Source organism: Balaenoptera acutorostrata, chromosome 1 (genome assembly GCF_949987535.1).
Source record: "Balaenoptera acutorostrata chromosome 1, mBalAcu1.1, whole genome shotgun sequence".
Lineage (NCBI taxonomy): Eukaryota > Metazoa > Chordata > Mammalia > Artiodactyla > Balaenopteridae > Balaenoptera > Balaenoptera acutorostrata.
This window is the reverse complement of record NC_080064.1, coordinates 104178843-104203157: the sequence shown is the minus strand read 5'-3', so window position 1 is coordinate 104203157 and position 24315 is coordinate 104178843. Positions and strand designations below refer to the sequence as shown.

General features: G+C 41.2%; 1 protein-coding gene across 1 annotated transcript in view; it reads right to left on the bottom strand.

Moving 5' to 3' along the window:
- CD101 (CD101 molecule) overlaps positions 1 to 24280 on the bottom strand; it is a 34023-nt gene extending 9743 nt beyond the window's left edge. Inside the window, exons 1-7 of the mRNA XM_057527310.1 lie at positions 24238 to 24280; positions 16486 to 16866; positions 14708 to 15124; positions 10535 to 10921; positions 6592 to 6975; positions 5179 to 5583; positions 1346 to 1756 (exon numbers count right to left, since the gene is read on the bottom strand). Coding sequence (XP_057383293.1) covers positions 1346 to 1756; positions 5179 to 5583; positions 6592 to 6975; positions 10535 to 10921; positions 14708 to 15124; positions 16486 to 16866; positions 24238 to 24280 — 2428 coding nt within the window. The remainder of the gene's footprint in view (positions 1 to 1345; positions 1757 to 5178; positions 5584 to 6591; positions 6976 to 10534; positions 10922 to 14707; positions 15125 to 16485; positions 16867 to 24237) is intronic.
- Positions 24281 to 24315: the final 35 nt, after the last annotated feature.

Sequence of the window (24315 nt, the reverse complement as noted above, 5' to 3'; positions counted from 1 at the left end):
GCTAAGAAATGGTGTGCACTTCTTAAAGGGGTGGGCACACACTGTCAAGATTCAGCTTGGACAACTGGGAGAAAGGGATGCCAGCCACCCAGATGGAGAATGGAGTGGCCATGAGCCTTGTGGGATGGCCAAGATGATAAACGCCATCATGATGATTTGGGACATAAAGATGATTTGGGATATGCTAAGTGTGAGGCTCTCTGGGTCAGCCAAGTAGAAATGTGCAACAAGCAGATGGGTAGAAAGGCCCGGAGCTCAGGAGATGGGGGCTAAGCATAAAAACTTAGAGCTGTTTCATTGAAGGTGGTAGTTGGTACCACCAAGGTGGTATTTACGAGGTTTTGAAGGGTACAGAGAGTAAGAAGAAAAATGGGCTTAGGCGTCCCTGATGAACACCTGCACTGAGCAGGGAGAGGAAGACGTGCCTGAAGGGCATGGAGAAGGGCGGCCAGAGCGGCAGGAAGAGACTCTCGCGCTCAGCTGCTACTTTGCCCCTGCTGCTCCCAACCGACTGTGAGCTCCTTTAGGCTCTGCCTTATTTATCTTTGGATTCCTAATTGCCTAACACATAGCAATGTTCATTATAATCTTATTTTTTGATGTTACATTGAAAATAGAATTTTCAGTGCCAAACTAGATTAACTTATTTGCATTGTGCTTTTGGATCTCGGCCAGTTCCTGAACCTTAGCTGTGATGTTCATTTAATTTTAATCAACATTGGAGGTGACCTAACCAATGCTGACAGATCTAATCAACCCTGCCCACATTTAGACCACGGCACTCTTAGACTAATGCAAATGAATGGAACTTCTATTTCATTTTTAAAGATCTCCTGAGGAGGAGGAGATGCCCTCAGTAAGCCATTCCAGCAGTTGACTACTTCTATTTGCCTTATGTTTAGGCAGCCAAATGTTGAAAAGCAGTCTCTCCATACATCCCTATAGAGTTGTACAGTTTCTGTTCACAGTGGGAGAAATATGCTTTGTATTACTCTCTTTCTGCCAAATTACAGTAGAGCCCCACTGGAATGACACAGCTTGTTTTACAGAGAGCTGGAGATACGATACCCTGGGTCGCTGCATAGACCAGCCTGCCAGGCTGAGAAGCAAACCAATCAAAGGGATCTTGCTCCGATCTAAGCTTCTCCAAATCTCAGCTTGACTCAAAGGGACCCCCGCCTGCTCTGGTGGGCTATCCAGTCCTGCAGTCATTGTGCAGGTGGGCACTCTTCCTATGACTATAGGTCATATTTTTACCTTCATCTAATCACTTCATAGAACAGCTGCCCAAGAGGAGATGGCAATTCTACAGAAAGATGCGTGAGACTATACTTGCAAGGTTTACCTGTGGGCCTGAGTTTCAATTCTGTTAGACCTGACATCTTTTCTCCAAGCTTGTGCCAAGTGCCATTTGTAGACCAGAGCCATTCCTCCACAGCGCAGTGATATTTGCCCTGATCGCCGTCTTCCACATTCAGAATGTGTAGCTGAAACAAGTCTTGGGAAACTTTCTCAGCGTGGAATTTTTGTTTTCTCCGTGTGGTCTGAAATTCATCCCCATATTTTACTACGTGGGTTCGGTCCATTTCCAGGATCCTCAGCCAGGGTGCATTAGCGGACATGGCAGAGAAGTACCAAGTAACAGCCAACCGAAGGTTTCCAGTGGATTGGCACAGGATGTTACACTCTATGTCTGTGTTGGAGTTGATGGAGATCTCTTGGACTTGACTGCTTGAATTCACTTTCAGCTTGCTCTCTAAATTAAAAGAATGGTACCATTACTTTTGTTACTTTGTTAGAAAATAGATCTTTAAGGTAGAAGGGACATTGGAGGTCAACTAGGGCCATACCTCCTACATCCATCAAATGTGTGAATTCTCTCTTTAGCAGCCCCACTAACTGCTCACTCAGCCTCTCAACAACTCACTAACTCACAAAGCACCCATTCCACCTTTGGACATGCTGCCACTAGAGAACTCTTTCTGATATCAAGTTGAATTTTACTTCTCCATAACTTCCATCCACTGGTCCTAGTTCTACCCCTGCCCTGGAGGAGTGGGATAGGGAGTGTGGGGCAGGGAGGAAGTGTCATGCAGAAAAGCCAATCTCTTCCACATGAAAATGCTTCAGTATTAGATAACCAACAAGGACCTACTGTATAGCACAGGGAACTCTGCTCAACATTCTGTAATAACCTAAATGGGAAAAGAATTTGAAAAAGAATAGATACATACATGTATATGTATAACTGAATCACTTTGCTGTACACCTGAAACTGACACAACATTGTTTATCAACTATACTCCAGTATAAAAGAAAAGAAAATGCTTCAATATTTTGGCACGGACATCTTCTCTTCTGTAGCATTTCATAAATCAAATTGAGAGAAAGTGGCCCTATTAATGTTTTGTCTGTGTGTTCACTATCCAGATACTCCTAGATCCACAATTTGCCTAAGTCTAATTGTATCTGCTGGCAAACATGGGTAAACAAGAGGAAGTTGTACGTGGGCTATTACAACTGTGCATCTCTTTGCAGCCACTCGACTGTGGGAACATTGTACGGATGTGGAGTCAACTATCCTTTAACCCAGAGCTTTCCTGCTTTGTCAGAAAGATGAATGGTAAAGCCTGGCTTCCAAATCTTATTCTTGTCTTCTTGCTGACATCACCAGTTCTACTTTTGTGACTGCTTATTGATACTGCCAGTAGGTCCCTTTACTCTACCTTCAACAAACATTTATTAAGCACATACTATATTATGTGCCAGACTATTCCAGGCTCTGTGGATCCCTCCCCTCAGTCTCTGCTTAGCGGAAGAGACTAGTACAGGACAGAGGCTTAGAGATTATAGGATTGTGTCACCCAGGTGGGACAGAGGTATGCAGAAGTGGCTGTCAGAGCACACAGCAGGACTGTGTAACGCCAATATGGGAGTGAGGGGAGGCTTCCTGGAGGAGATATCTCCAAGCTAAGTCTTAAGGGTTAATAGGAATTAATCTGATGGAGAAGGGGTTAAGGAATTCCATGCAAAAGAAGCAACTTGAACAAAGACTAAAAATGAGAGTGAGCTTAGAGTATTTGAGGAACTGCCAGTAGTTCAGTGTGGCTGGAGCTCAAATTCAAGATGGAAAGTGGAAAGAGATGATGCAGGAAAGACATAAATGTATCAGATTGTAAAGGACCTTGCTTGCCATGTAATGGGAGTTTGGACATGAGGTGGACGTGGAGGAGTAGTGGATGACTCAGGTTTCTTGCTTGGATCACTGATGGATGGTGGAGACATGGAGAACAATGTCAGAGGAGTAGCTCTGGAGGGATAATAATGGTGTATTTATGTTTTGACATATTGAGTGTAGACATGTCCTAGAGGCAATTGCATTGATGAGTCTGGAGATCAGAAGAGAAGTATTTCAAGATAATGAATTTGGGATTTGTCAGTATATAGCCTGAATCCCTGGGTAGGAATAAGCCCACTTTGGGACACTGTACAGAATGAGAAGAGAGGAAGTTGAGGATGAAACCCAAAGGGATGAGTCAGTGGAGGAGGAGCATTCTGCAAAAGAGAATGAGAAGGAGCAGTCAGAGTGTTAGGAAGGAAACCAAGAAAATCTTGTGTCATAAGGCCAAGAGAAGAGAAGTTTTAAGAAGAAAGGATTAAACCAGCAATTTGAAATACATCAGAAAGGACAAGTAAATTAAGGCACGAGTTAATCAACAAGGAGATCATTACTATTACCAAAAATATTGCTCAGTAGCTGAGATAATGACTGCTACTATGTTTGAGCATCTGCTTGGTGTGTCAGGCACTGTACTAGGAACATGTCGCCATCTTTAAATTGCACATCAGCAATTTACACATGGGGTCACTGGGCTTGGACAGATTAAAGTGCCTTGTCTAAAGTGATGTTTCTATCCAGTGCTTGTCAGATCTAAATGACATCAAAGCCTCTTGAACACTCTGCCCTAAGAGAATGGAAGTCATGAAAGATACTGACACAGCAGAATTTGCCAAGTTGTGTCTTACTTTTAATCTCTATCCTCTATTACCAACTGACAAGGTAAATTATTTTGACTGTAATCATAAATTCTCTAACTCTTGTATATTAACATATCAAAATGAATGGATAAATGTATTTAATGGGATTTACATTATCCATACCACCAGGGGACACATTCTGAACATTTAATGACTGGTCAGGCATGGGTACTGACCAATCCGAAAAAATGCCTCACCACTGGATCTGGTCCTAGAGGTTCCCTGCTGTGCCACGTGGTTCCCTTTAGTTGCTGAGCAGTGGGGACTTATGGGAAATGGGGAAGGGGCAACAGTTATTATTCATCAGTGTGGAAGTATTTCAATGTTTTAAAAACCAGTATGGCGGGACTTCTCTGGTGGCGCAGTGGTTAAGAATCCGCCTGCCAATGCAGGGGACATAGGTTCGAGCCCTAGTCTGGGAAGATCCCACATGCCGCAGAGAAACTAAGCCCGTGTGCTACAACTACTGAGTCCGCGTGCCACACTACTGAAGCCCGTGCGCCTAGAGCCTGTGCTCTGCAACAAGAGAAACCACCACAATGAGAAGCCTGTGCACCGCAATGAAGAGTAGCCCTAGCTCAACGCAACTAGTGAAAGCCCGCCTGCAGGAACAAAGACTCAACACAGCCAAAAAAAAAACAAAAACAAAAACAAAAAAAACCAGTATGGCCATTTTGTGCATATTAACTTAATGTTAACCTGGATATCCCTTTTTGTGTGTGTGTGTGTGTGTGTGTGTGTGTGTGTGTTTGTTTTTGTTTCTGGTTCCTTTTTTTAATCGAAGTATAGTTGATTTACAATGTTTCAGGTATACAGCAAAGTGATTCAGTTATACACATATATATTCTTTTTCAGATTCTTTTCCATTATAGGTTATTATAAGATATTGAATATAGTTCCCTCTGCTATACAGTAGGTCCTTATTATTTATCTATTTTATATATACTGGTGAGTATCTATTAATACCAAACTCCTAATTTATCCCTCCCCTCTCCCTTCCTGGATATCACTTACATATATATGGTGCTTACTTATAATACAAACTTGGGGAAAAGGTATTTTATGCTTTAATTCTATAACTTACCCTAAATGGGAGGAATGTTTAAAAAAAAAGCAGGATTAATTTCAAGTAGTGTTTACCTGGTAAAGTGACAGTGATCCTCAATGGGTGAGAGATGGCAGAAGCCCTCACGGGGCCGTTTGTGTGTAGGGAACTTCTGTCATAAACTTCTACGTTACACTGATAAACTCCTGCTTCTTCCTCGGTGGCATCATGGATTAGGAGCTGAGAACGAAATAAAGACTGTGAAACCTTCGTCTTCTTTTGGAACTGGGGTAGGAAGTTCCCCCATTCAATAGTGCCATTATGGGTGATTCGAAGAAGCAGATCAAAGGCTCGAGATCTAGCTGCCTGGAACTGCCATGTCACGGTGAGTGGAACCTTGAGGTCTGAGTAGCCAACCCTCACTATGCAGGACAGGTCAAAGGTGTTGGTTAATTTCACTTGCGGTTGACGGCTCATCAGACTAACTTGTAAACTTGACTCTGTGGGCAGAAATGTGAAACACAATTTGTAATACATTCAGCAAATCGAGGTACAAGTTGTCCTAGTTGTTGCCTCCTCACATTGAACTATGCGTTCATACACTGGGAGTATCAAATACGTGGGGGTAGAAGCTGATTCACAGTACAGTCTGTCCTGAAGTCTGACCTCAATTTTCTAAAGTTGACCCTCTTCTAAAGAGTGTTCTCAGCAGAGACAACAAACAGGCAGTGTTTCTCCAGTCTGCTGCTTAGACAGCTGCTGCTGAGTGGGTGGGGTGCTCCCCGGCCCCACTGGCTGGCCTCCTTCCCTCATCCCCACTCCTGGGTGCACCATCACTCTTTTGCACCTGCTCCAGGAGACTCTGCCATCCCAGGGCTGCAGCTGTCAGAAGCCTGAATGCACGAGGCTCCGCTCCACTTGGCATATCTCTTTTTTAAGTCTATTCCAATTCATACGATTTTGTTTTTAGCCTTGAATAACAGCTTACAAGTTGCACCCTAAAGATGATCTTTATAAAGACGAATAAAGGGCTTCCCTGGTGGTTCAGTGGTTGAGAGTCCCCTGCCAATGCAGGGGACACAGGTTCGGGCCCTGTTCTGGGAGGATCCCACGTGCCGCGGAGCGGCTGGGCCCATGAGCCACAACTACTGAGCCTGTGCGTCTGGAGCCCATGCTCCGCAACAAGAGAGGCCGCGATAGTGAGAGGCCCACGCACCGTGATGAAGAGTGGCCTCTGCTCGCCACACTAGAGAAAGCCCTCGCGCAGAAACAAAGACCCAACACAGCCAAAAATAAATAAAATTAAAAAAAAAAAAAAAAAGAAGACGAGTAAACTTCAGAGATCAGTTGACAGACATGGTAGCCAGAGGCTCTGCTCTGTGTCCTGGGGTACACGTACCATAACTAGGGGATTCAGGGTGACAGACAATCGAATTCCACAGCATTGCACTGCAGAAGGAAGATGCTGATGATACGTAAGTTCAGAAAAGGATGTCCCTGACACTTACCCAGAGGTTTTACAGTGACTGACATCTTCTGAGTCCAGCTCCGATCTCTGGCCTGGTTCCGGGTCCTCTCAGACACTCTGCACTCATACGTGCCGCTGTCTGTGATGGTGGTGGAGGTGATCTCCAGCTGGAAGGTGGCCCAGTCCGTCTTCTCCAGCCTCGTGTTGCTGTGGTTATCGAGTTCCCCGTAGGAGGCGCCCAGCTGCATGGTACCATCCTGCCCCATTCCAGCCACAAAGTCTGGCTGTGTCTGGTCTTGCGGGACGTGCCACCAGGTCACGGACAGGAGACTTCCAGCTCCACCTACCTTGCAGAGAAGGGTTAACGCCTCTCCTTCCCACACTGCTTGCTGCCTGTTCTTGGCAGACACGACCACATGTCTTGCTGTGGATTACAGATTTTAAGAGAAAAAATTATTTCAAGGAAATGAAAATTTTTCTAAAAACAACAGTGGGGCTTCCCTGGTGGCGCAGTGGTTGAGAATCTGCCTGCTAATGCAGGGGACACGGGTTCGAGCCCTGGTCTGGGAAGAGCCCACATGCCACGGAGCAGCTGGGCCCGTGAGCCACAATTGCTGAGCCTGCGCGTCTGGAGCCTGTGCCCCGCGACGGGAGGGGCCGCGATAGAGAAAGGCCCGCGCACCGCGATGAAGAGCGGTCCCCGCACCGCGATGAAGAGTGGCCCCCGCTTGCCGCAACTGGAGAAAGCCCTCGCACGAACCGAAGACCCAACACAGCCAAAAATAAATAAATAAATAAATAAATAAATAAATAAGAAAATCCTTAAAAAAAAAAAAAAAAAAAAACAACAGTGAAATCTCATTAATTAGGACTTGACTACTTTGTGACAAATCCGACCAGGTTGTTCACTCCTGCACCGCCCCCGGAAGAAAAGATTTCATCAACACTTAAATAGTGGAAACAGCAGAAAGAATACCAGGGGAACTTATTTACACTTAATTTATAATTTGCCCTAATGTTTAGTGATTTGTTCCTTAGGAACATCTAGTTGGGAAAACATCTGGTAATATTTCGTTAAATGAATTACGGTTGGTGCATGAGGCTGAAAGTAATGAAGCTGTGTTTATTTAAGTGTTTAGTTTTTTTTAGAGTTCAGACTTTCACAGTTCAAAATGACCTTCCTCTCCTTACTTACCTTCCCCCAATTAGTATGTATTCTGAACAGTGAAGGAGTATTGTTAATTATATTTCTGTTCAAAACACTGCGATTAAAAAATAATTACTTGGGGGAAAATGTATATATATATAAATATATATATACAATAAATATATATATACATTTCCCCCAAGTATTTTTTTAAATATATATATAATTACCTATATATATATATATATACATACATATACATTTCTCTTTTTCAAATCATATATTCATTCATACATATGGTTGAAGGGAGAGCCTTCCTATATCTGAACTATAGTGTAAAACAATAAATGTAAATCTGGCTTCCAGATGGGAAATTCAAGATGTGTAGAAATGCAGACATTCCTTCAACAGATACTTCCTGTGCAAGGCCTTGTCCTGGGTGCTTTGTGGAAAATGTAAAGATCCCTCAAGCTCATGCGTCCTAGGCAACCCGGCCTCAAGCTTCAGGTCAAGGTCACTGGAGTCAGAATTATCCTGGACAACATGGTGGACCACTCTGAGCCTCAATTTCCTTTCCTGAAATATGGGGGTAATAATAACACCTCCCTTATGCATTGTGAGAGGACTAAATGAATGGCACATGCAAAGGGCTTACTCCAGCTGGCAAGGAGAAGTACCCAGCAAAGGTGAGCTATTAGCGTTAGGGCGTAATGATAGGCACTTTGTGAAAGCAGAGGAGTTCAAAGCCAGAAAAGGAAAACAAAATAGATTTTTTTTCAAATTTATTTTTTCTGGCCTTGTGGGATCTTAGTTCCCCGACCAGGGATCAAACCCAGGCCCTCAGCAGTGAGAGCATGGAGTCCTAACCACTGGACCACCAGGGAATTCCCAGGAAAACAAAATAGAACTGGCATTAGGAATTTAAATAGGATCTAAATGAATCTGCAAATTGATCTTCCCTGCTGAGGAAGGAGTTCAGTCTTTAAACACTTTATGTATAAATGTATATGTTACAAAGGCAGAATGAAGGCTAATGTCCACAAATAGGTTAATATATCTATATCTATTTATCTATCTATTACATATATATAACTTGCTTCCAAATTTTGTGTATTAGAGGCATAATTATACTTAATTTATTTTTCAAGTTAAAAATAGACTCATAACTAAAGTTTAGAAATTAGAGGGGAAATTATTACTCATAATCTCACTACTCAAATATAACCATTATGATTAGTTTCAACCAGCTTCAGTTTTGTTTTGTTTTGTTTTCTTAACTGTGGTTTCCTTAGTTTACTGTGGTCGTTACTGCCTCTCGGTAAGAAGTAACACACTTACCACGCATGTGTAAGGTATACATGCATAGCAGTAGGGAGTACCCTCTTCTGTTTAAAACATTCATGGAGTGATAAAACGCTGCTCATACTTGAAGTAATGGTTTGAGTTTCAAAACCAAATGCTCAACAGCATCTTTAATAAATCTGTTAATAACCTTTTTTTATTCTACGTAAAAAGAAACAGGCTGGACTCCAGCCTGCACAAAGGATTATTTTTAGCTTGGGAAGACCACCTACTTGATAGGCTTGTGATCTGTGTGTCATGAAGCACACCTTTAGGTCTCTTTAGCACAAATTCCTATGTCCTGAGTTTATGAAAGATTTACAGATCTGCTCCAGCAGAGGCAGATACACGAAGTTGAGATTTAGCTCTGTGTAAATATGTAAACACGCCTACATAGTTTTTTCTGAATCCTAGCAAGTCAGAACAAATGTTTAGTGTAAAAACTACCACCAACACACTTCCTGGCTCGCCACTCTAGGCCAAAGCTGTGCGTCTTCACTCCCAGCAAATGGGGTGATGGAGAAGAGGATGGAAGGGGAATGCTTCTATCTTTGGAGAGGTCTCCAGTGAGCAAGTACAACAAGGATATCTTCATTTTTAGTTTGTTTTTGTTTTTGATTTTGGTTTTTGCAAAACCAAAAATTTGGGGCAATTCATTTTTCTAGACTTTGAATTTAATATCCAGCCCAGAGGATCCTAATATTACTTGCAGATTTATCAGTTTTCTCTCCACACAAAAAGCACTGATAATTCAAACACGTTTAAGGTCACCCAGCCTTCAGAAACTAAACAAGACCTGAGTGGCCTTCCAGATACTCAGACCCATTTGGATAGGCATCTCACGACATCATAGCAACATGCAGGCAATAGAGTCTGCCCACTATCATTTACTTCTTCTTTTCTTACTCTGAGTCATGCTTTGGTGCAGAATTAAGACTTAGTATCAGTTTAAGATAATAGAGAATTGATGAAAGACACCTGAAAGATGTCGCAGGAGTAGGAGGCGTAATGTGGGTGTTTATTTCCCAGGAAGGGGGCAAGTGTAAGCTCTTTCCTCTTAATCTACTCAAAACACACACACACACACGCAACAAGGAGACAGAGGGCTTCATTAATACAGGTGTTCTCTGCTGAAAGAATACCCAATGGACAAAAATTAGAAATAACAGCAAATAGAATCAAAGAATCCAAGACGGCAAGAAGGCACTTCAGGACCGTCAAATTAGATGGCATTATCTTACAGTTGAAGAAGCTGAGATTTAGAGGTGAAGTACATAGTGTGTTCAGGATCATGGCCCATTTAATGGCTCAGGAATAGGACTCAGGTCTTCAGCTGGTTTGGGTGCTTTCCTTTGAAGTACTCCACTCCACCTCAAAGTGATCTGATTGACACCTGACTTCAGGAGACCTCCCCCGTGTCCATGAAGGCATCCTGTACTCACAAAGGAGGGCATCTAAAAGCAGCCCAATCGTGTCTGGCCCCGACTTCACATACCTGCTGGCTTCCTCAGATGCACATAGCTGTCTGGTGACTTTTTTTTCTGGAGCACCTGCCAGGAGCCCATCTGAGATCTTGTCACCTCTGCCACGTCACATCTGTAGGCACCTTCATCCTCTGGGCCCACAGAGAAGATCTTGAGAGAGAAAGCCTTGGGGCTTAACTTTGAAACCTGGAGCTGTCCTTGACTTGCTCTTTCTTGATAGTCTTTCTTCAGACTCAGAACTCCACCAGCATCAATGTGGGCCATTTCAATATCATTGAAGAACCAAGTGCCCTGAAGCTGTGGGTCCTGGCCACCACCCACGACCAGGCAAACCAGTTCTAAGGGTTTTCCTTCAGGAACCGTACTCTCAGCCGTGATGTTGACTTGAAAATCTCTCACTAGGAAACAAAAGCAAGGCAGATATATAGAGAGGCCACTGCATCTATCTTTTCAATACCAGAGAGAGATGCTACCTCCTGTTACGATAGTACAGGGATTGAATTTCATGTGGGAGATCAGTTCTGAGGAGAAGGTAAGCCAAAGAAATGTCTAGAATTAAAATATGCCCTTGACTACTCTTTAAATCACCTAGAAAGAACAACATACATGATTATCTGAATGCAATCCTATTAAGCAAGATGTATGCATAGATGTGTAAAGTACACAGTAATGTATCTTTTTAAATAAAATATTTTATACTATGTTGAATCGATGTAAATTGTGATTTCTTGCTCTTATTTTTGGCTGAGCATATCCAGTGGAATTTTCTGAAGTTAAAAGTGTATGTGATATATGGCAAGTCCACAGCTAACATCACACTTAACAGTGAAAAGCTGAAAGCTTTTCCTCTAAGATCAAGAATAAGACAAGGATGACCACTCTCACCACTTCTATTCAACATAGTATTGGAAGTCCTAGCCAGAGCAGTTAGACAGAAAAAGAAATTAAAGGCATCCAAATTGGAAAAAAGGAAGTAAAACTGTCACTGTTGGCAGATGACATGATTTTACATATAGAAACCCGAAAAAACTCCACCAAAAGATGTTAAAACTAATAAAGAATTTCAGTAAAATTGCAGGATACAAAATCAACATACAAAAAAAAAATCAGTTGCATCTCTATACACTAACAATGAACTATCAGAAAAAGAAATTAAGAAAACAATCCCATTTACAATAGCATCAAAAGGAAGAAAATACTCAGGGATAAATTTAACCAAGGAGGTGAAAGACATGTACAATGAAAACTATAGAACACTGATGAAAGTAACTGAAGATGAAACAAATAAATGGAAAGATATCCCATGTTCATGGGTCGGAAGAATTAATATTGTTAAAATATCCATACCACCCAAAGCAATCTACAGATTCATTGTAATCCCTATCAAAATTCTAATGGCATTTAAAAATAGACAAAAACAATTCTAAAATTCATATGGAACCACAAAAGACCCTGAATAGCCAAAGAATTTTGAGCAAGAGCTGTAGGTATCACATTGCCTGATTTCAAAATACATTACAAAGCTACAGTAATCAAAACAGTATGGTACTGGCATAAAGACATACAGACCAATGAAACAGAAAAGAGAATCCAAAAATAAATCCATGAATCTATGTCAATTAATCTCCAATAAGGGTGCCAAGAATACACAACAGGGAAAAGATAGTCTCTTCAAATAAATGGTGTTGAATAAACTGGATATCCACATGCAGAAGAATGAAGTTGGACTCCTATCTCGTGCCATATTAAAAAAATAAACTCAAAATGGATCAAAGATTTAAACATAAGACCTGAAACTGAAAAACTACTAGAAGAAAACAGAAGGGGGAATTCCCTGGCAGTCCAGTGGTTAAGACTGTGCACTTCCACTGCAGGGGGCACGGGTTCAGTCTCTGGTCAGGGAACTAAGATCCCACATGCCACATGGCACAGCCAAAAAAGAAAAAAGAAAAAGAAAAGAAAATAGAAGGAAAACATTCTTGACATTATCTTGGGCAATGATTTTCTGGATATGACCCCACAAGCATAGGCAACAAAAGTAAAAATAGATGGTGGGATTGTATCAAACTAAAAAGATTCTGCACACACAAAAGAAACAATCAACAGAGTGAAGAGACAATCTACAAAATGGGAGAAAATATTTGCAAACCATGTATTTGAAAAAGGGTTACTAGCCAAAATGGATAAGAAACTCATACAAATTAATAGCAAAAAAAAAAAAACCCAAATAACTTAATATAAAAACGAGCAAAGGATCTGAAGGGACATTTCTCAAAGGAAGACATACAAATGACCAAAAATATGGAAAAAGATGTTCATCACTAATCATCAGGGAAAGGCAAATTGAAGCCACAAGATATCACCTCACATCTGTTAGAATGGCAATTATCAAAAAGACAAAAGATAGCAAGTGTTGGTGAGGATGGAGAAGAAAAAGGAACCCTTGTACACTGTTAGTGTACAAGGAATGTCAATTGGTATGGGCATGATAGAAAACAGTATGGAGGTTCCTCAAAAACGAAAAGTAGAACTACCATATAACCCAGCAATCCCACTTCCAGGTACATATCCAAAGGAAATGAAATCAGTATCTCAAAGAGATATCTGCACCCCTATGTTCATTATTCATAATAGCCAAGATATGAAAACAACCTAAGTGTACATCAAAGGAAAAATGTATGAAGAAAAAGTGGTATATATACACAATGGAATAGTATTCAGCCATGAAAAAAAGGAAAAGCTTGCCATTTTCAAAAACATGGATCGACCTGGAGGACATTTTGCTATGTGAAATAAGCCAGACACAGAAAGACAAATATTGTGGAAACTAAAAATTGACAAAATGAATACATAGAAGTGGAGAGTAGAATGGTGGTTACCAGGGGTTGGGGGAGTGGGGACAATGGGGAGATAATGGTCAAAGGGTACAAAGTTTCAGTTATGCGGGATGAATAAATTCTGGAGATCTAATGTACAGCATGGTGACTACAGTTAGTAATACTGTGTGGTATTACTTGAAATTTGCTAAGAAAGATCTCAAGAATTCTCACCACATACACAACACAACCATGTGAGGTGATGGGTACGTTAGTGAACTTGACTGTAGTCATTTCACAGCGCATACAGATATCAAGACATCATATTGTACACCTTAAACGTATACAATTTTTACTGATCTAAATAAATAAAATTTTAAAATAGTTTTACATTTTTAAAAATTGTTTTCAAAGAGAGGGGAAAGAAGCACATGTGATGTATCTCCAAAGGACTCCCTGAGTATAATTTGGACACGTAACACCATCAGGACAATTTTTAATAGAATAGACTAACACTTACCCTAAAAAAAAAAGAAAGAAAACTTCAGTGATCCACTATTGGATCATTGCTTTTAGCAGGGATATATATGGTTATAGACCTCCTCCTACTGGACCAAAGCCCATGTGGAGAGACCAGGAATCAAAATGGAGGCTTCCTGCTTGCTTTGGCGAAGGTGTCAATGGATCATGAAGTGACACCGTTCCAAGGAAAAGGGGTAAGGCAGAAGGAGCAGTGACTAAGACAAAGCTTCACGTTGGAAATAGGCTACTCTGAGGCGCAGGTGTCTGTGGGGAGAGGGCCTTGGAGAGATACACCTGTCTTCAAACGCCAGCTCCAGCAGAGCGAGCTAAGGCAGAGCATTTAGCTGAGGCTCAGGGTCATGTTTCAAAAATGGGGACTTGACTAGTTGCCTCAGAGGGTGGTTGTTAGGACTAAATTCGATAATGTATTATAGATAAAGTGCTTACACAGAGCCTGGCAAGAATGGCAACAAAACTATTTCCATGCATGGCTGTGGAATCTACCTAACATTCAACAGATTTTATCCCATATAAAACCTCCCGTGGACAGAGCCCTAAATCTGTCCTTCTTACGTATGATTCCCGGATGACAAAAACAAAATTTACTCAAACTTTCTAATGATATTTTTGATCCAACAAAAGATTAGAAAAAAACAAAAAGAAAACTCCCTGGCGGTCCAGTGGTTAGGACTCCGTGCTTTCACCGCCGAGGGCGCGGATTCGATCCCTGGTCGGGGAACTAAGATCCCGCAAGCCACGTGGCGCAGCCAACAAAAAAGAAAGAAAAAAGATATCCCCCAAATACCCACTACTAGCTGTTAATGAATTTCCTGAGAAGATAATTACCTGCTGGCTGGACCCTCAGAGTTGTTTGATCTGTCTGCTTTTTCGTGATGGAAGTCCAGGTTTCATCCGGATCCTGAATCCATTCAGTTGCCTCACAGAACAGCTGGCCCTGATCTGAGGGCCGGAGCCTCCCTATGGACAGCCTGAAGGTAGTGACCCCAAGCTTGTCGAGCCGCACGTCACCAGCTGCAAACCTCTCTGTATACAAGGGCCCAGGGAGCAACACAAAATCTTTGGAGAGGGAAATAATCTTGCTGGCTTGGCTTCTTTCTCCATCTTGCATCAGGTACCAGGTGACAGAGAGGTGAGTGTGTTGAGCTGTGGCTTTGGATGACTCACAGGTAAGTTCCAATGGCTCACCTTCCTCCTTGCTGAGAGTCTGGGAAGTCATGGCAGCAGAGAGGGTATCTGGAATGACTGGATGCAAAGGAATGATTGTAATTGACTGAATACCTGTCAGACTAGCCTCCTTAGATGAAGATGGTGCCCTGACTCAACATCTGTAAAGTACATAAGTTGAGTTGGTTTTCCACCAGCCATATGCTTTCCCTATTGCCAACAGGAACATTGGCATCTATATACATACAGACTATGGAACTCGGCAAAGCTATTGGTTCACTGTTGTATTGACCCTGATTTTACATTTTTAGCACAGGCTGTAACCAATTTAGCTATTCAGACACAGAGGTTTTAAATGGGAAAAGCACTGGGAGCTAGAAGACTATATTCTGATCCTATATTTGTCCCTATTTGACTCCATGAATTGGAGGAAGTTACTTCACTTTCTTGGGCCTTCACCTGCTCCTTTATAAAATAAAGTCCTGAAATAATCTGTTATAATTTATCATTCAGAGCCAAAATGCAACCCTTACCAAAGTTTTGAAAACCATCTTACTACCCTACCATTCTTTCCTTCCTCAAAGGTAATCACACAGCCTAAGTTTATGTGGAAGCAACACTTAGATTCAAAAATGAATGTTTATTGAGCATCTACTCAGAGCTAACCACTGTGCTAGAGAGTGAGGTAAATGTTCTCTTCTCATCGAGCTCAAGGTGAGGTCAGAGAGGGTCATGTAAGTAGCCAATTACCACATAAACCGGGTGAGTACTAACAACAGTAGTGTGAACAGAGCATCAAGAAAGAACAAAGATGGGAATACTGCCTGAGACAGAATGGGTTTCACAGAAGAGGTAATACCTAAACTGGGTTCAGAAGTATATGTAGGAGTTTGCTAGGCTGAAAAGGGAGTAATAAGATATTCTAGGCAAAGAGACAAAAGGGTAATTTCAAATAATATGACCCTTGCCCCATAGGTAACTATGTTAGAGAATGGAAGTTTGAGAATAATTACTTCCAAGTTAATGACTTACTTCCTTTGGTATTATATTAATTATATATAAACATATATTAAATATATTAATACTGGCTCTTCTATCAAGTTAATATTCTGCCTCTGAGAAGAGACATACCATGAGAACTCTCAAAGCTTTGTCTAATGCTGTGCTATTATCAACCTATGAATAGTTGTGGGCAAGGCCTAGGAAGACCACATACTATCTAACTCATCATGACAAAGTCGATTGGGAAAATGAATTAAGAGTTTTAGGGAATATGAGATACCTATTTGTGACAAACTCCAAAATATCCAGAGGGGTATGTGGGCTCTTTTGCCAAAACAAACAGCACAATATAAAGTCATGTCACATTGCAAGGCATCGTGTTGATGGAGAATCTGGCTTCTCAGGGGCTGGCTAGAAGAGGAGGGCACACAGCTTACCAATTAGATTCGTCTTTGCACTGTAACTCCCATAGTATTTTCCATCAGTGTTGGGTGTGTGACACTCGTACTCGCCAGAATCCTTCATCTGGAGCTTGGAGATGTGCAAAAAGACTGAGTTACCCTGGACCTTCTCCACATAGATTTCCCTACTTTGCACCCGCCGTGCATACACTGCATAAGAGAAGGTGGCATCCTTGGTGCTGATGATCTGGATTTCTTGGGTCGGGGCTGTCGGCAGGTAAACAGACCACTGGAAATGCTGCTCAGAAGGTCCCCGGTGGCCAGTTACATTGCAGCCGATGCTGATGGGGTACCCTTCAGCTCTGAACAGCGGTCCTTTCTGAACTGTTACTTCTCTCTGGCCAGTGCTGAGCTTAGCTTGCAAGCAGGAGAAAGAAAGGGGAATAAAAATAGATTAGTGCTCCAGTTCCCAATGTGTCACATTATGTAGCTCCCTGTATTACAGTTCTAGAAAATGAGATCGTAGGTTATGAGCTATAATCAACTCAAATGTTCAATCCCTTCTTCAGGATGAGGAGCAGTGGAATGGCTTGATGAGTTAATTGTTCTTTTATGAGTTTAACTTCCATAGTAATCTCTAGTCTCTTAACAAAAAAATGTTGAGCTTCATCAATGTAACATGACCACTTTCATAAAACGTATCTGCTTATCTAAGTGCACCTGAAGCAAATACGATGCATAATAATTCACCTTTTACATTCTTTTTTTTTAAAAAATATTTATTTATTTATTTATTTATTTATTTATTTATTTATGGCTGTGTTGGGTCTTCGTTGCTGTGCCAGGGCTTTCTCTAGTTGTGGCAAGCGGGGGCCACTCTTCATCGCGGTGCGCGGGCCTCTCACTATCGCGGCCTCTCTCGTTGCGGAGCACAAGCTCCAGACGCGCAGGCTGAGTAATTGTGGCTCACGGGCCTAGTTGCTCCGTGGCATGTGGGATCCTCCCAGACCAGGGCTCGAACCCGTGTCCCCTGAATTGGCAGGCGGATTCTCAACCACTGCGCCACCAGGGAAGCCCTACATTCTTTTATGGGAACATTCCTCAATATACTTCCTCAAGCCTCCAATTCCTAGGTACCTGTCATCGAGCTTTTCTCACAGAAATGATTGCTGGAGAGGCAGAGTTTATGGCACTGCTCCTGGTGCCATGCTTTGTCCTGCTGGTTGGTTGGAAATATCTGTAGCTCCCGGCCAGGTGTGATGCAAGACTAGCTAAAATTAGCATCTGAAGAAGCAGCAGCACTTGGAGGGTTTTTCATTTTGTAATTTTTTCAAGAGCCACTACAGCTTTATTGAAAAGCTTCATAAAAGATGACTGTCAAGCCCAACGGGATCTGGGATCAGATTTAGTTTAGTTGTTCTCTTACCCAAAGTTTTCAGCTGGGACCACTATGGAATGTTTCCTGTTGGGACAAATCTCAAGTATTAGGTTTAAAGGAGAAAATCTTATTCAATGGCAACATTTCCTTTGACATACACATTTTCAAAATCAAGCCTTTTTTAGAAATTAAAAGGTATGTATTTATTTATTATGTTACTATCATAGCCTAGTTTATTTTGTGTAACAGAAAGAACAAAGAACAAATGACAGAGATGCCACAGGGTGAGCTAGATCTTTCCACTCGGGGCCTAGGGCCCAGTGGAAAGACATCAGAAGAGTCCAACAGGGAGCAATTGCTGGTATTACAGAATTAACAGAATAGAGTTCATAAGTAGGCATGGAAGAAGCAGAGCATCTGCTGAATTTTGTGAATCCACAAGGACAAAGAGTAAAGGAGACCAGAGTGAAAAAAAAAAAGTGAGAGAGGGGAAAATGACATTACAGAGACCATGAGTATAGGCTGAGTATAGGAATTTTAGAATGAAGACAATTCTGATAGGAGGGGACCTGCAAAAAAATAGGGAGAAAGAGTAAGAGGTCACCTGATACAGCCAACTAAAAATTGCATATGGATACAATCAATGCAAAACTGGAAAACAAACATCCAATCAATCAACCAATCACACAAATTTCCAGTAATCATTTAAAATATACTAATTTATTCATAAATCCCAGTTAATGTGATATATGTATATTATGCTCCTTTTGTAATAAGCACTTAGGAATAGAAGTTAGACCATACGAGAAAAAAATTTTAATTTTTTTTCAAAACATACAACTTTTTATTGAAGTATAGTTGATTTACAATGTTGTGTTAGTTTCGGGTGTACAGCAAAGTGATTCAGTTACACATATATATATATATCTATTCTTTTTCAGATCCTTTTCTATTATAGGTTTTTACAGTATATTGAATATAGTTCCCCATGCCATACAGTAGTAAAATTTTAAAATATTATTTACCAAAAAATTATACTACAAAGGCAATTTAAAACATTGTCAGCAATGCTAGCCAGTCTTAGACATACATCTTAGAGAAATGTGAGCACTGTACCAGGCTACACGTGAAAAAGTATCCACAGCAGCAGTGTTCATTACAGCCCCCAAACTAGAGACCATTCATATGTCCATCAACAGTAGAACAGGCAGACTGTGGTACATTCATAAAATGGAATCTTATACAGAAATGAAAGTGAGTGAATTGCAACTGGTTGCAGAAATGTGGATCACTGTGTTTAATGAAAGATGTTGAACACTTTAGAATCTTTTTTACTATACTCTGTACAAAATTTAAAGAAAGGCAAAAAAAACCACACTGCATTGTTTAGTGATGCAAACGTAATGGGTAAAACTATTAAAAAAAAAAAGCTAGGAAGTAGGTATCACGAAAGTCAGGAAAGTGATTGTGTGTGTATGTGTCTGGATGGGACGCGTGGCAAGGTGGGTGGGTGCTTCTAGGGTCCTAGCAATGTTCTATTTCTTGACCTGCATAGTGGTTACATGGTTTTTACTTTTTATTTATTAGTTAAATTGCACATTTATGTCTTACTAACTTTTCTTTATGTTATATTTCAAGATAAAAATGTTTTTAAAAATATGATTTCTGAGGTACCACTAAGATGTTTATGTCAGGACGTGTTTCCACAATGTTATTTTTGGTGTCTAGGCAACACTTAACATTTTTTATGACTTTTCAGAGAGATGGTACCACATGTGAAACGTTTTATTTTGAAAACTAGCACTTCATTTTCTACTGCTTCGCCTACTAATTCAATAAATATTTGTTCAACCACTTATAGTGTTTCCGATGCTTCAAGGACTAAGATATGAAGATGAGTGTGGGATAGTCTCTGACTTCTTGATTTTACAGTTTAGTCAAGTAGGGTGGTAGTCATCTGTCCTGGAAAGAAATATGATAAAGGCGCTTTGAGGAATTTGAAGGAAGGAGAGATTACATTTTGGGGGAGGGAAATAGGTAAGGCATATGGAAGAGATTGTATTAAAAATGGACTTTGGAGAAGGTTATGACAATTCAAGTGGAGAGACAGGGCCTTTTAGGTGAAGGAGATTTCATGAAAAGACTGTATAAGTAGTAATCAAAAGAATTGTTCAGGAAATAGAGAGTAATCAGTTGCATTAGGGGGAGGGTTACATGAAGATTAATAGAAAGAGGTAAGAGTGGGTAGGAATTTTGAGTCCAAAGCACGAAGGGCTTGACTATCATGTTTAAAAGTTTGGACTTGATTGATTAGGCAATGGGGAACCCACTGAAAGTATTTGAAAGGTTTTAGTAAAATTAACCTGACAGTGTGTAGGATGATGGAGTTAGAAGTAGACATCAGGTAATGATAGTAGCCCAGGAGAGGGGTGATGAAGGCAATAGAAATGGAAAGAAAGTGGCTATAATTTAAGAGCCACTGTGGAGATAAGATCTATAGAGTTTTTCAGTATCTTAGATGCTTGGAGGTAGAAGGGGTAGATGGAGGGATGGAAGGCAGGAGGAAATCAAAGATGATACCAGGTTTTGTAAGGGTGACTGGGAGTAATGGCACTGTTAACAGGAATAAGGATATCAGGAAAAGGTACTGTTGTGTGTTCGAGGGTGAAGGAGAAGACAGGGCATTTAATTTTGGAAATACTAAATTAGAGTACCATGGAACAAAGGAAGGAAATCCAGCAAACATTTGGAAATAATATTTAAATATATGTCTATATCTGTAGCTCTATCTATCTATCTATACTTTAAAATCTACTCAACCCTTTGAAAATATTTGTAATCCAGTCCTCTTAAGAACTCTGAGATATTCCCATATTTAGCATTGTCAAAGTTGTAAATGGTGCAGCCAGAACTGAACTTGGATTTACAAATGTCAAATTCCTGGCTGTGTCCATTGTTTCCTCACTGCTTCCTGTAAATGCTTGTTTGTAACTAGGGAGAGTTCTGGGCTGTAGATGCAGATTAGGTCAGCTACACGTAAGCACTGCGAAGCGTTAGGGAATGTAAGGAGAGGGCTGAAGAGAGATTATTAGAGGATCTCTCTATTTAGGGGATAGGATGAGGAACAAAACCTACAGAAGGAAGAATCAGGGAGGGAAGAATCAGGTGGGAGGGCAGCAAGGACACAGTAGCTTGAAAACCAAAGGAGCAAAACAGTCCAAGAAGAAAGAGCTTGTCCGCACTGCTGAATGCCGCTGAGAGGGTAAGGACTCTAAAGGCGGACGAAAGTCTTTTTAGTTTGATGATGAGGAGGTCAGTGGAAATCTTTGTAAAAGAGATTTCCATAGAGCAGCAGCAGAGTATTTCAAGGGTAAGAAGCAACTGCAAGAAGCATAAACTACAAGAAGCGTCATGGAGAAGGGAAAGAGAAGAATAGGGTGGCAGTTAGAAAGAGTAGATGGATGGGGCAGAGCAGTGAGGGAGGATGGACACAGGTACCTCTGCATGTCTACGGGCAGAGGAGCTGTAGAGGGGAGACATGGATGAAGCCAGAGAGAGGATGATGAATGTCATAAGGTGCTAGTAGAGGCACGAGGTCAAGAACATGATTGGGAGGGTACTCAGAAAAGCGAAAGAAACAGTGTGAAGGTTTAATAGGTATTGTGGAGGTAAAAAGGAATGACTGACAGAGGCCAATTCAAATGGCCATGCATGGGGAATCATACATACACTGAAGCATCTTATTATAAATCTGTTTTCTGTGGGATGTTGTACGTATCTCTCCTCCTAAAGAGTGAAATACCTCAGAGGACTGACCCGTTGCTTTCTCTTTTAATAGACAGAGGGTTAGGCACCTCTGCACAGCAGGTCAGATTCTTGTTGACTGATGGACACAGAGCTTGGCATTGACATACTGCATTGGAGTCACATTTTTGTAACACGAAGAATTTCCTAATGGTGTTGACTTTTTCCAAACACATTACTGGGATTGCCAAATTTTCTATTTCAGTATTATTTGAATGGAAGCTATTTGACCTATATAAAATGTGGCTAACACCTGGCCACCTTTGATACGCAAAAACAGCAACTTCAAATGCTTCCACCTTATACAAAACCTAGCTGGAGAACATCAAACACAACAAGCGACTTCTCTTTCTTTACCCATATAAAATCCCTTTTTGCTTGGAGGCTGAGAATGCTTCCATCCATAATTCAGTGGATTTTTTTTTTTTTCGTGAATACAGCCCCAGTAAGACAAACAGTAGCCCCTCCCCAGGACCCTCCCATGTTAATGACTTTTATTTGTAGGGCAGCTATTCAGGGTGAGGGGTGACAGACCAAGCAGACAAATCTAAGTCCAAGAGCTCATTTACCCATGACCTTAACCTCATCTGGCCCCATATTCTAACAGGGTTCATCAGTCTTTATATATTTATTTAAAAAATTAATTAGGACAAGGTATACATTTGCTAAACAATGCAATTGGTCAGTTGATCATCCATCATTTAATTAATTTCCTTCATTATTCCCTCTGTATTTGTAATGACAAATAGCAGGCTTCCAAAATGTTTTTTCAAGTTACTTCCTGATATATATGTTTCTCACATAAAAACTGTGGCTCTACACAAAATTTGTGCTTAGGAAGAGTTTAAATTTAGAAGAAATAAATATATAACCCAGTTTAGGTAATGGTTTAAATGGGGAATTGAAAGGCTTGAAGCTTCCCCTTTTTGAACCTTGGTTATTACCTTCCTTTTCCCAGGCCTTTCAGCTTGCTCACTAGGGAAAAAAAAAAAAAAAAAAAAGACAAAGAGAGAATTTGCAGTTGTCTGACTTATTGCACAATGTAAGCCCAGTTTCCCCATACACAAGCCAAACACACGGTTCACAGACACAAAGCACAGACACTTGAGAATCACACTCAAGACACCTGAACAGGACACCAGCCAACAATCCCCAAAGGATTCCACCAGTGAACCTGGTCATTAACGTCTGCCAAGCCAGTCTAGTGGGCATTGATTACCCAGCAACTGGTCCCAGTAACTTCTCCTGCAGGCCACCTCTCACCCCAGCAGGCCCCATATCTGATCTCTACCTTACACTACCCAATGTCTTTTGAGACATGAACCCAATTCAACTCAAGCCAAGGTTTATTAAGCACCCCTTTGAGTTGAATGCTGCACCCTTTTCGTGTTTTAGCCACAGCCTTGGTCACACTGATTCTAAGCTCTTCTAGTTCCCCTATTGTCCAAGTCCCGTCACTAACTCCATCCAGTCTCTTTAAAGCAGAAGTTGTTAACTTGGGTCCACATGGGGGATGAAAAGGTTCATAAACTTGGGTGGGAAAAAACCCTACATCTTTATTTTCACTAATCTTAATGGAAATTTAGCATTTTCTTCAGTCATGAATGTAGACAACAAACCATAGATATTTTCACATCACACTACATCTATTGCAGATATCTTGAAATATTGTTCATACTCATTACGACTTTGAAGTTTGGTGGTTAATAGACCACCTCCAGATCTTATTATGTAATACATAAATAATGTAGCAAATAAATGACTACATCAAAATTTACTTTAAAATATTTCAATAACCTTATTTCAATATGACTGATTTTCCCTATAATCTTATACATTTTAATTCACACATTTAAAAATTATTCTGAGATGGGGTCTATGGGCTTCACCAGATGTTAGAGAACCCATAGCACTAAAAAGTACCTGCTACCTGCTCTGTCTGCTCTGAAACTATTTCATTCCTTCCCCAGTTCATCTGTTCACCCATCCACCCCCAAACTTCCCCCTTCGCCATCCTGTTCAACCATGTACAAATGCCCCTGGGCCGGCTGAGGTCCTTCCAGGTGCCCCTCAGCAGAGCCAAGTGAATCTTCCTGCCCCTTTCTCAGGCTCTTAGTAGTCAATTCCCACTTCATCTCACAGATGAAGTCCAGAACCTTCTTTCAGGTTAGCCTAAAACTCCTAAGTGCTCTCATGACACTTCCATCCGGCCACATCCCCAAGGCACATTTATCATCTAGACACGTTCTAACATCAGGCATCACCTCTCAGTCTGAGGAGTTAAGCCTCTTCCTATCTCCAGGGATGAGTTAGCCCAAGAACATAAGGTGAAGGCAGGGCCAGCAAAATCGGCAGCTCTGGCCACACACACAAATGTAAAAACCAGTGGGATCAGATTCATGGGACTCAACCTAACATTGCACCTCCTGGAACTCAAGGATGCCTAGGTAGCCAAGCACATCATCACAAGTCAAAAATGACTGCCAGCACCAGAGACGTGTGGCATTGTTTTTCCTGTAGAGACCAAACTGTCCCATTTTATCATCCAACAGTCTCCGTTTGACTAGCTCCTTGACCACAGTAACCTACAGAATTATGACACTTACTCAGAAAGAGAAAAAAAGATGCCACTCGTGGGAAGCGTGCCATTTGGACCAGTATAGACCTTTCCCGGTGGTGTCACT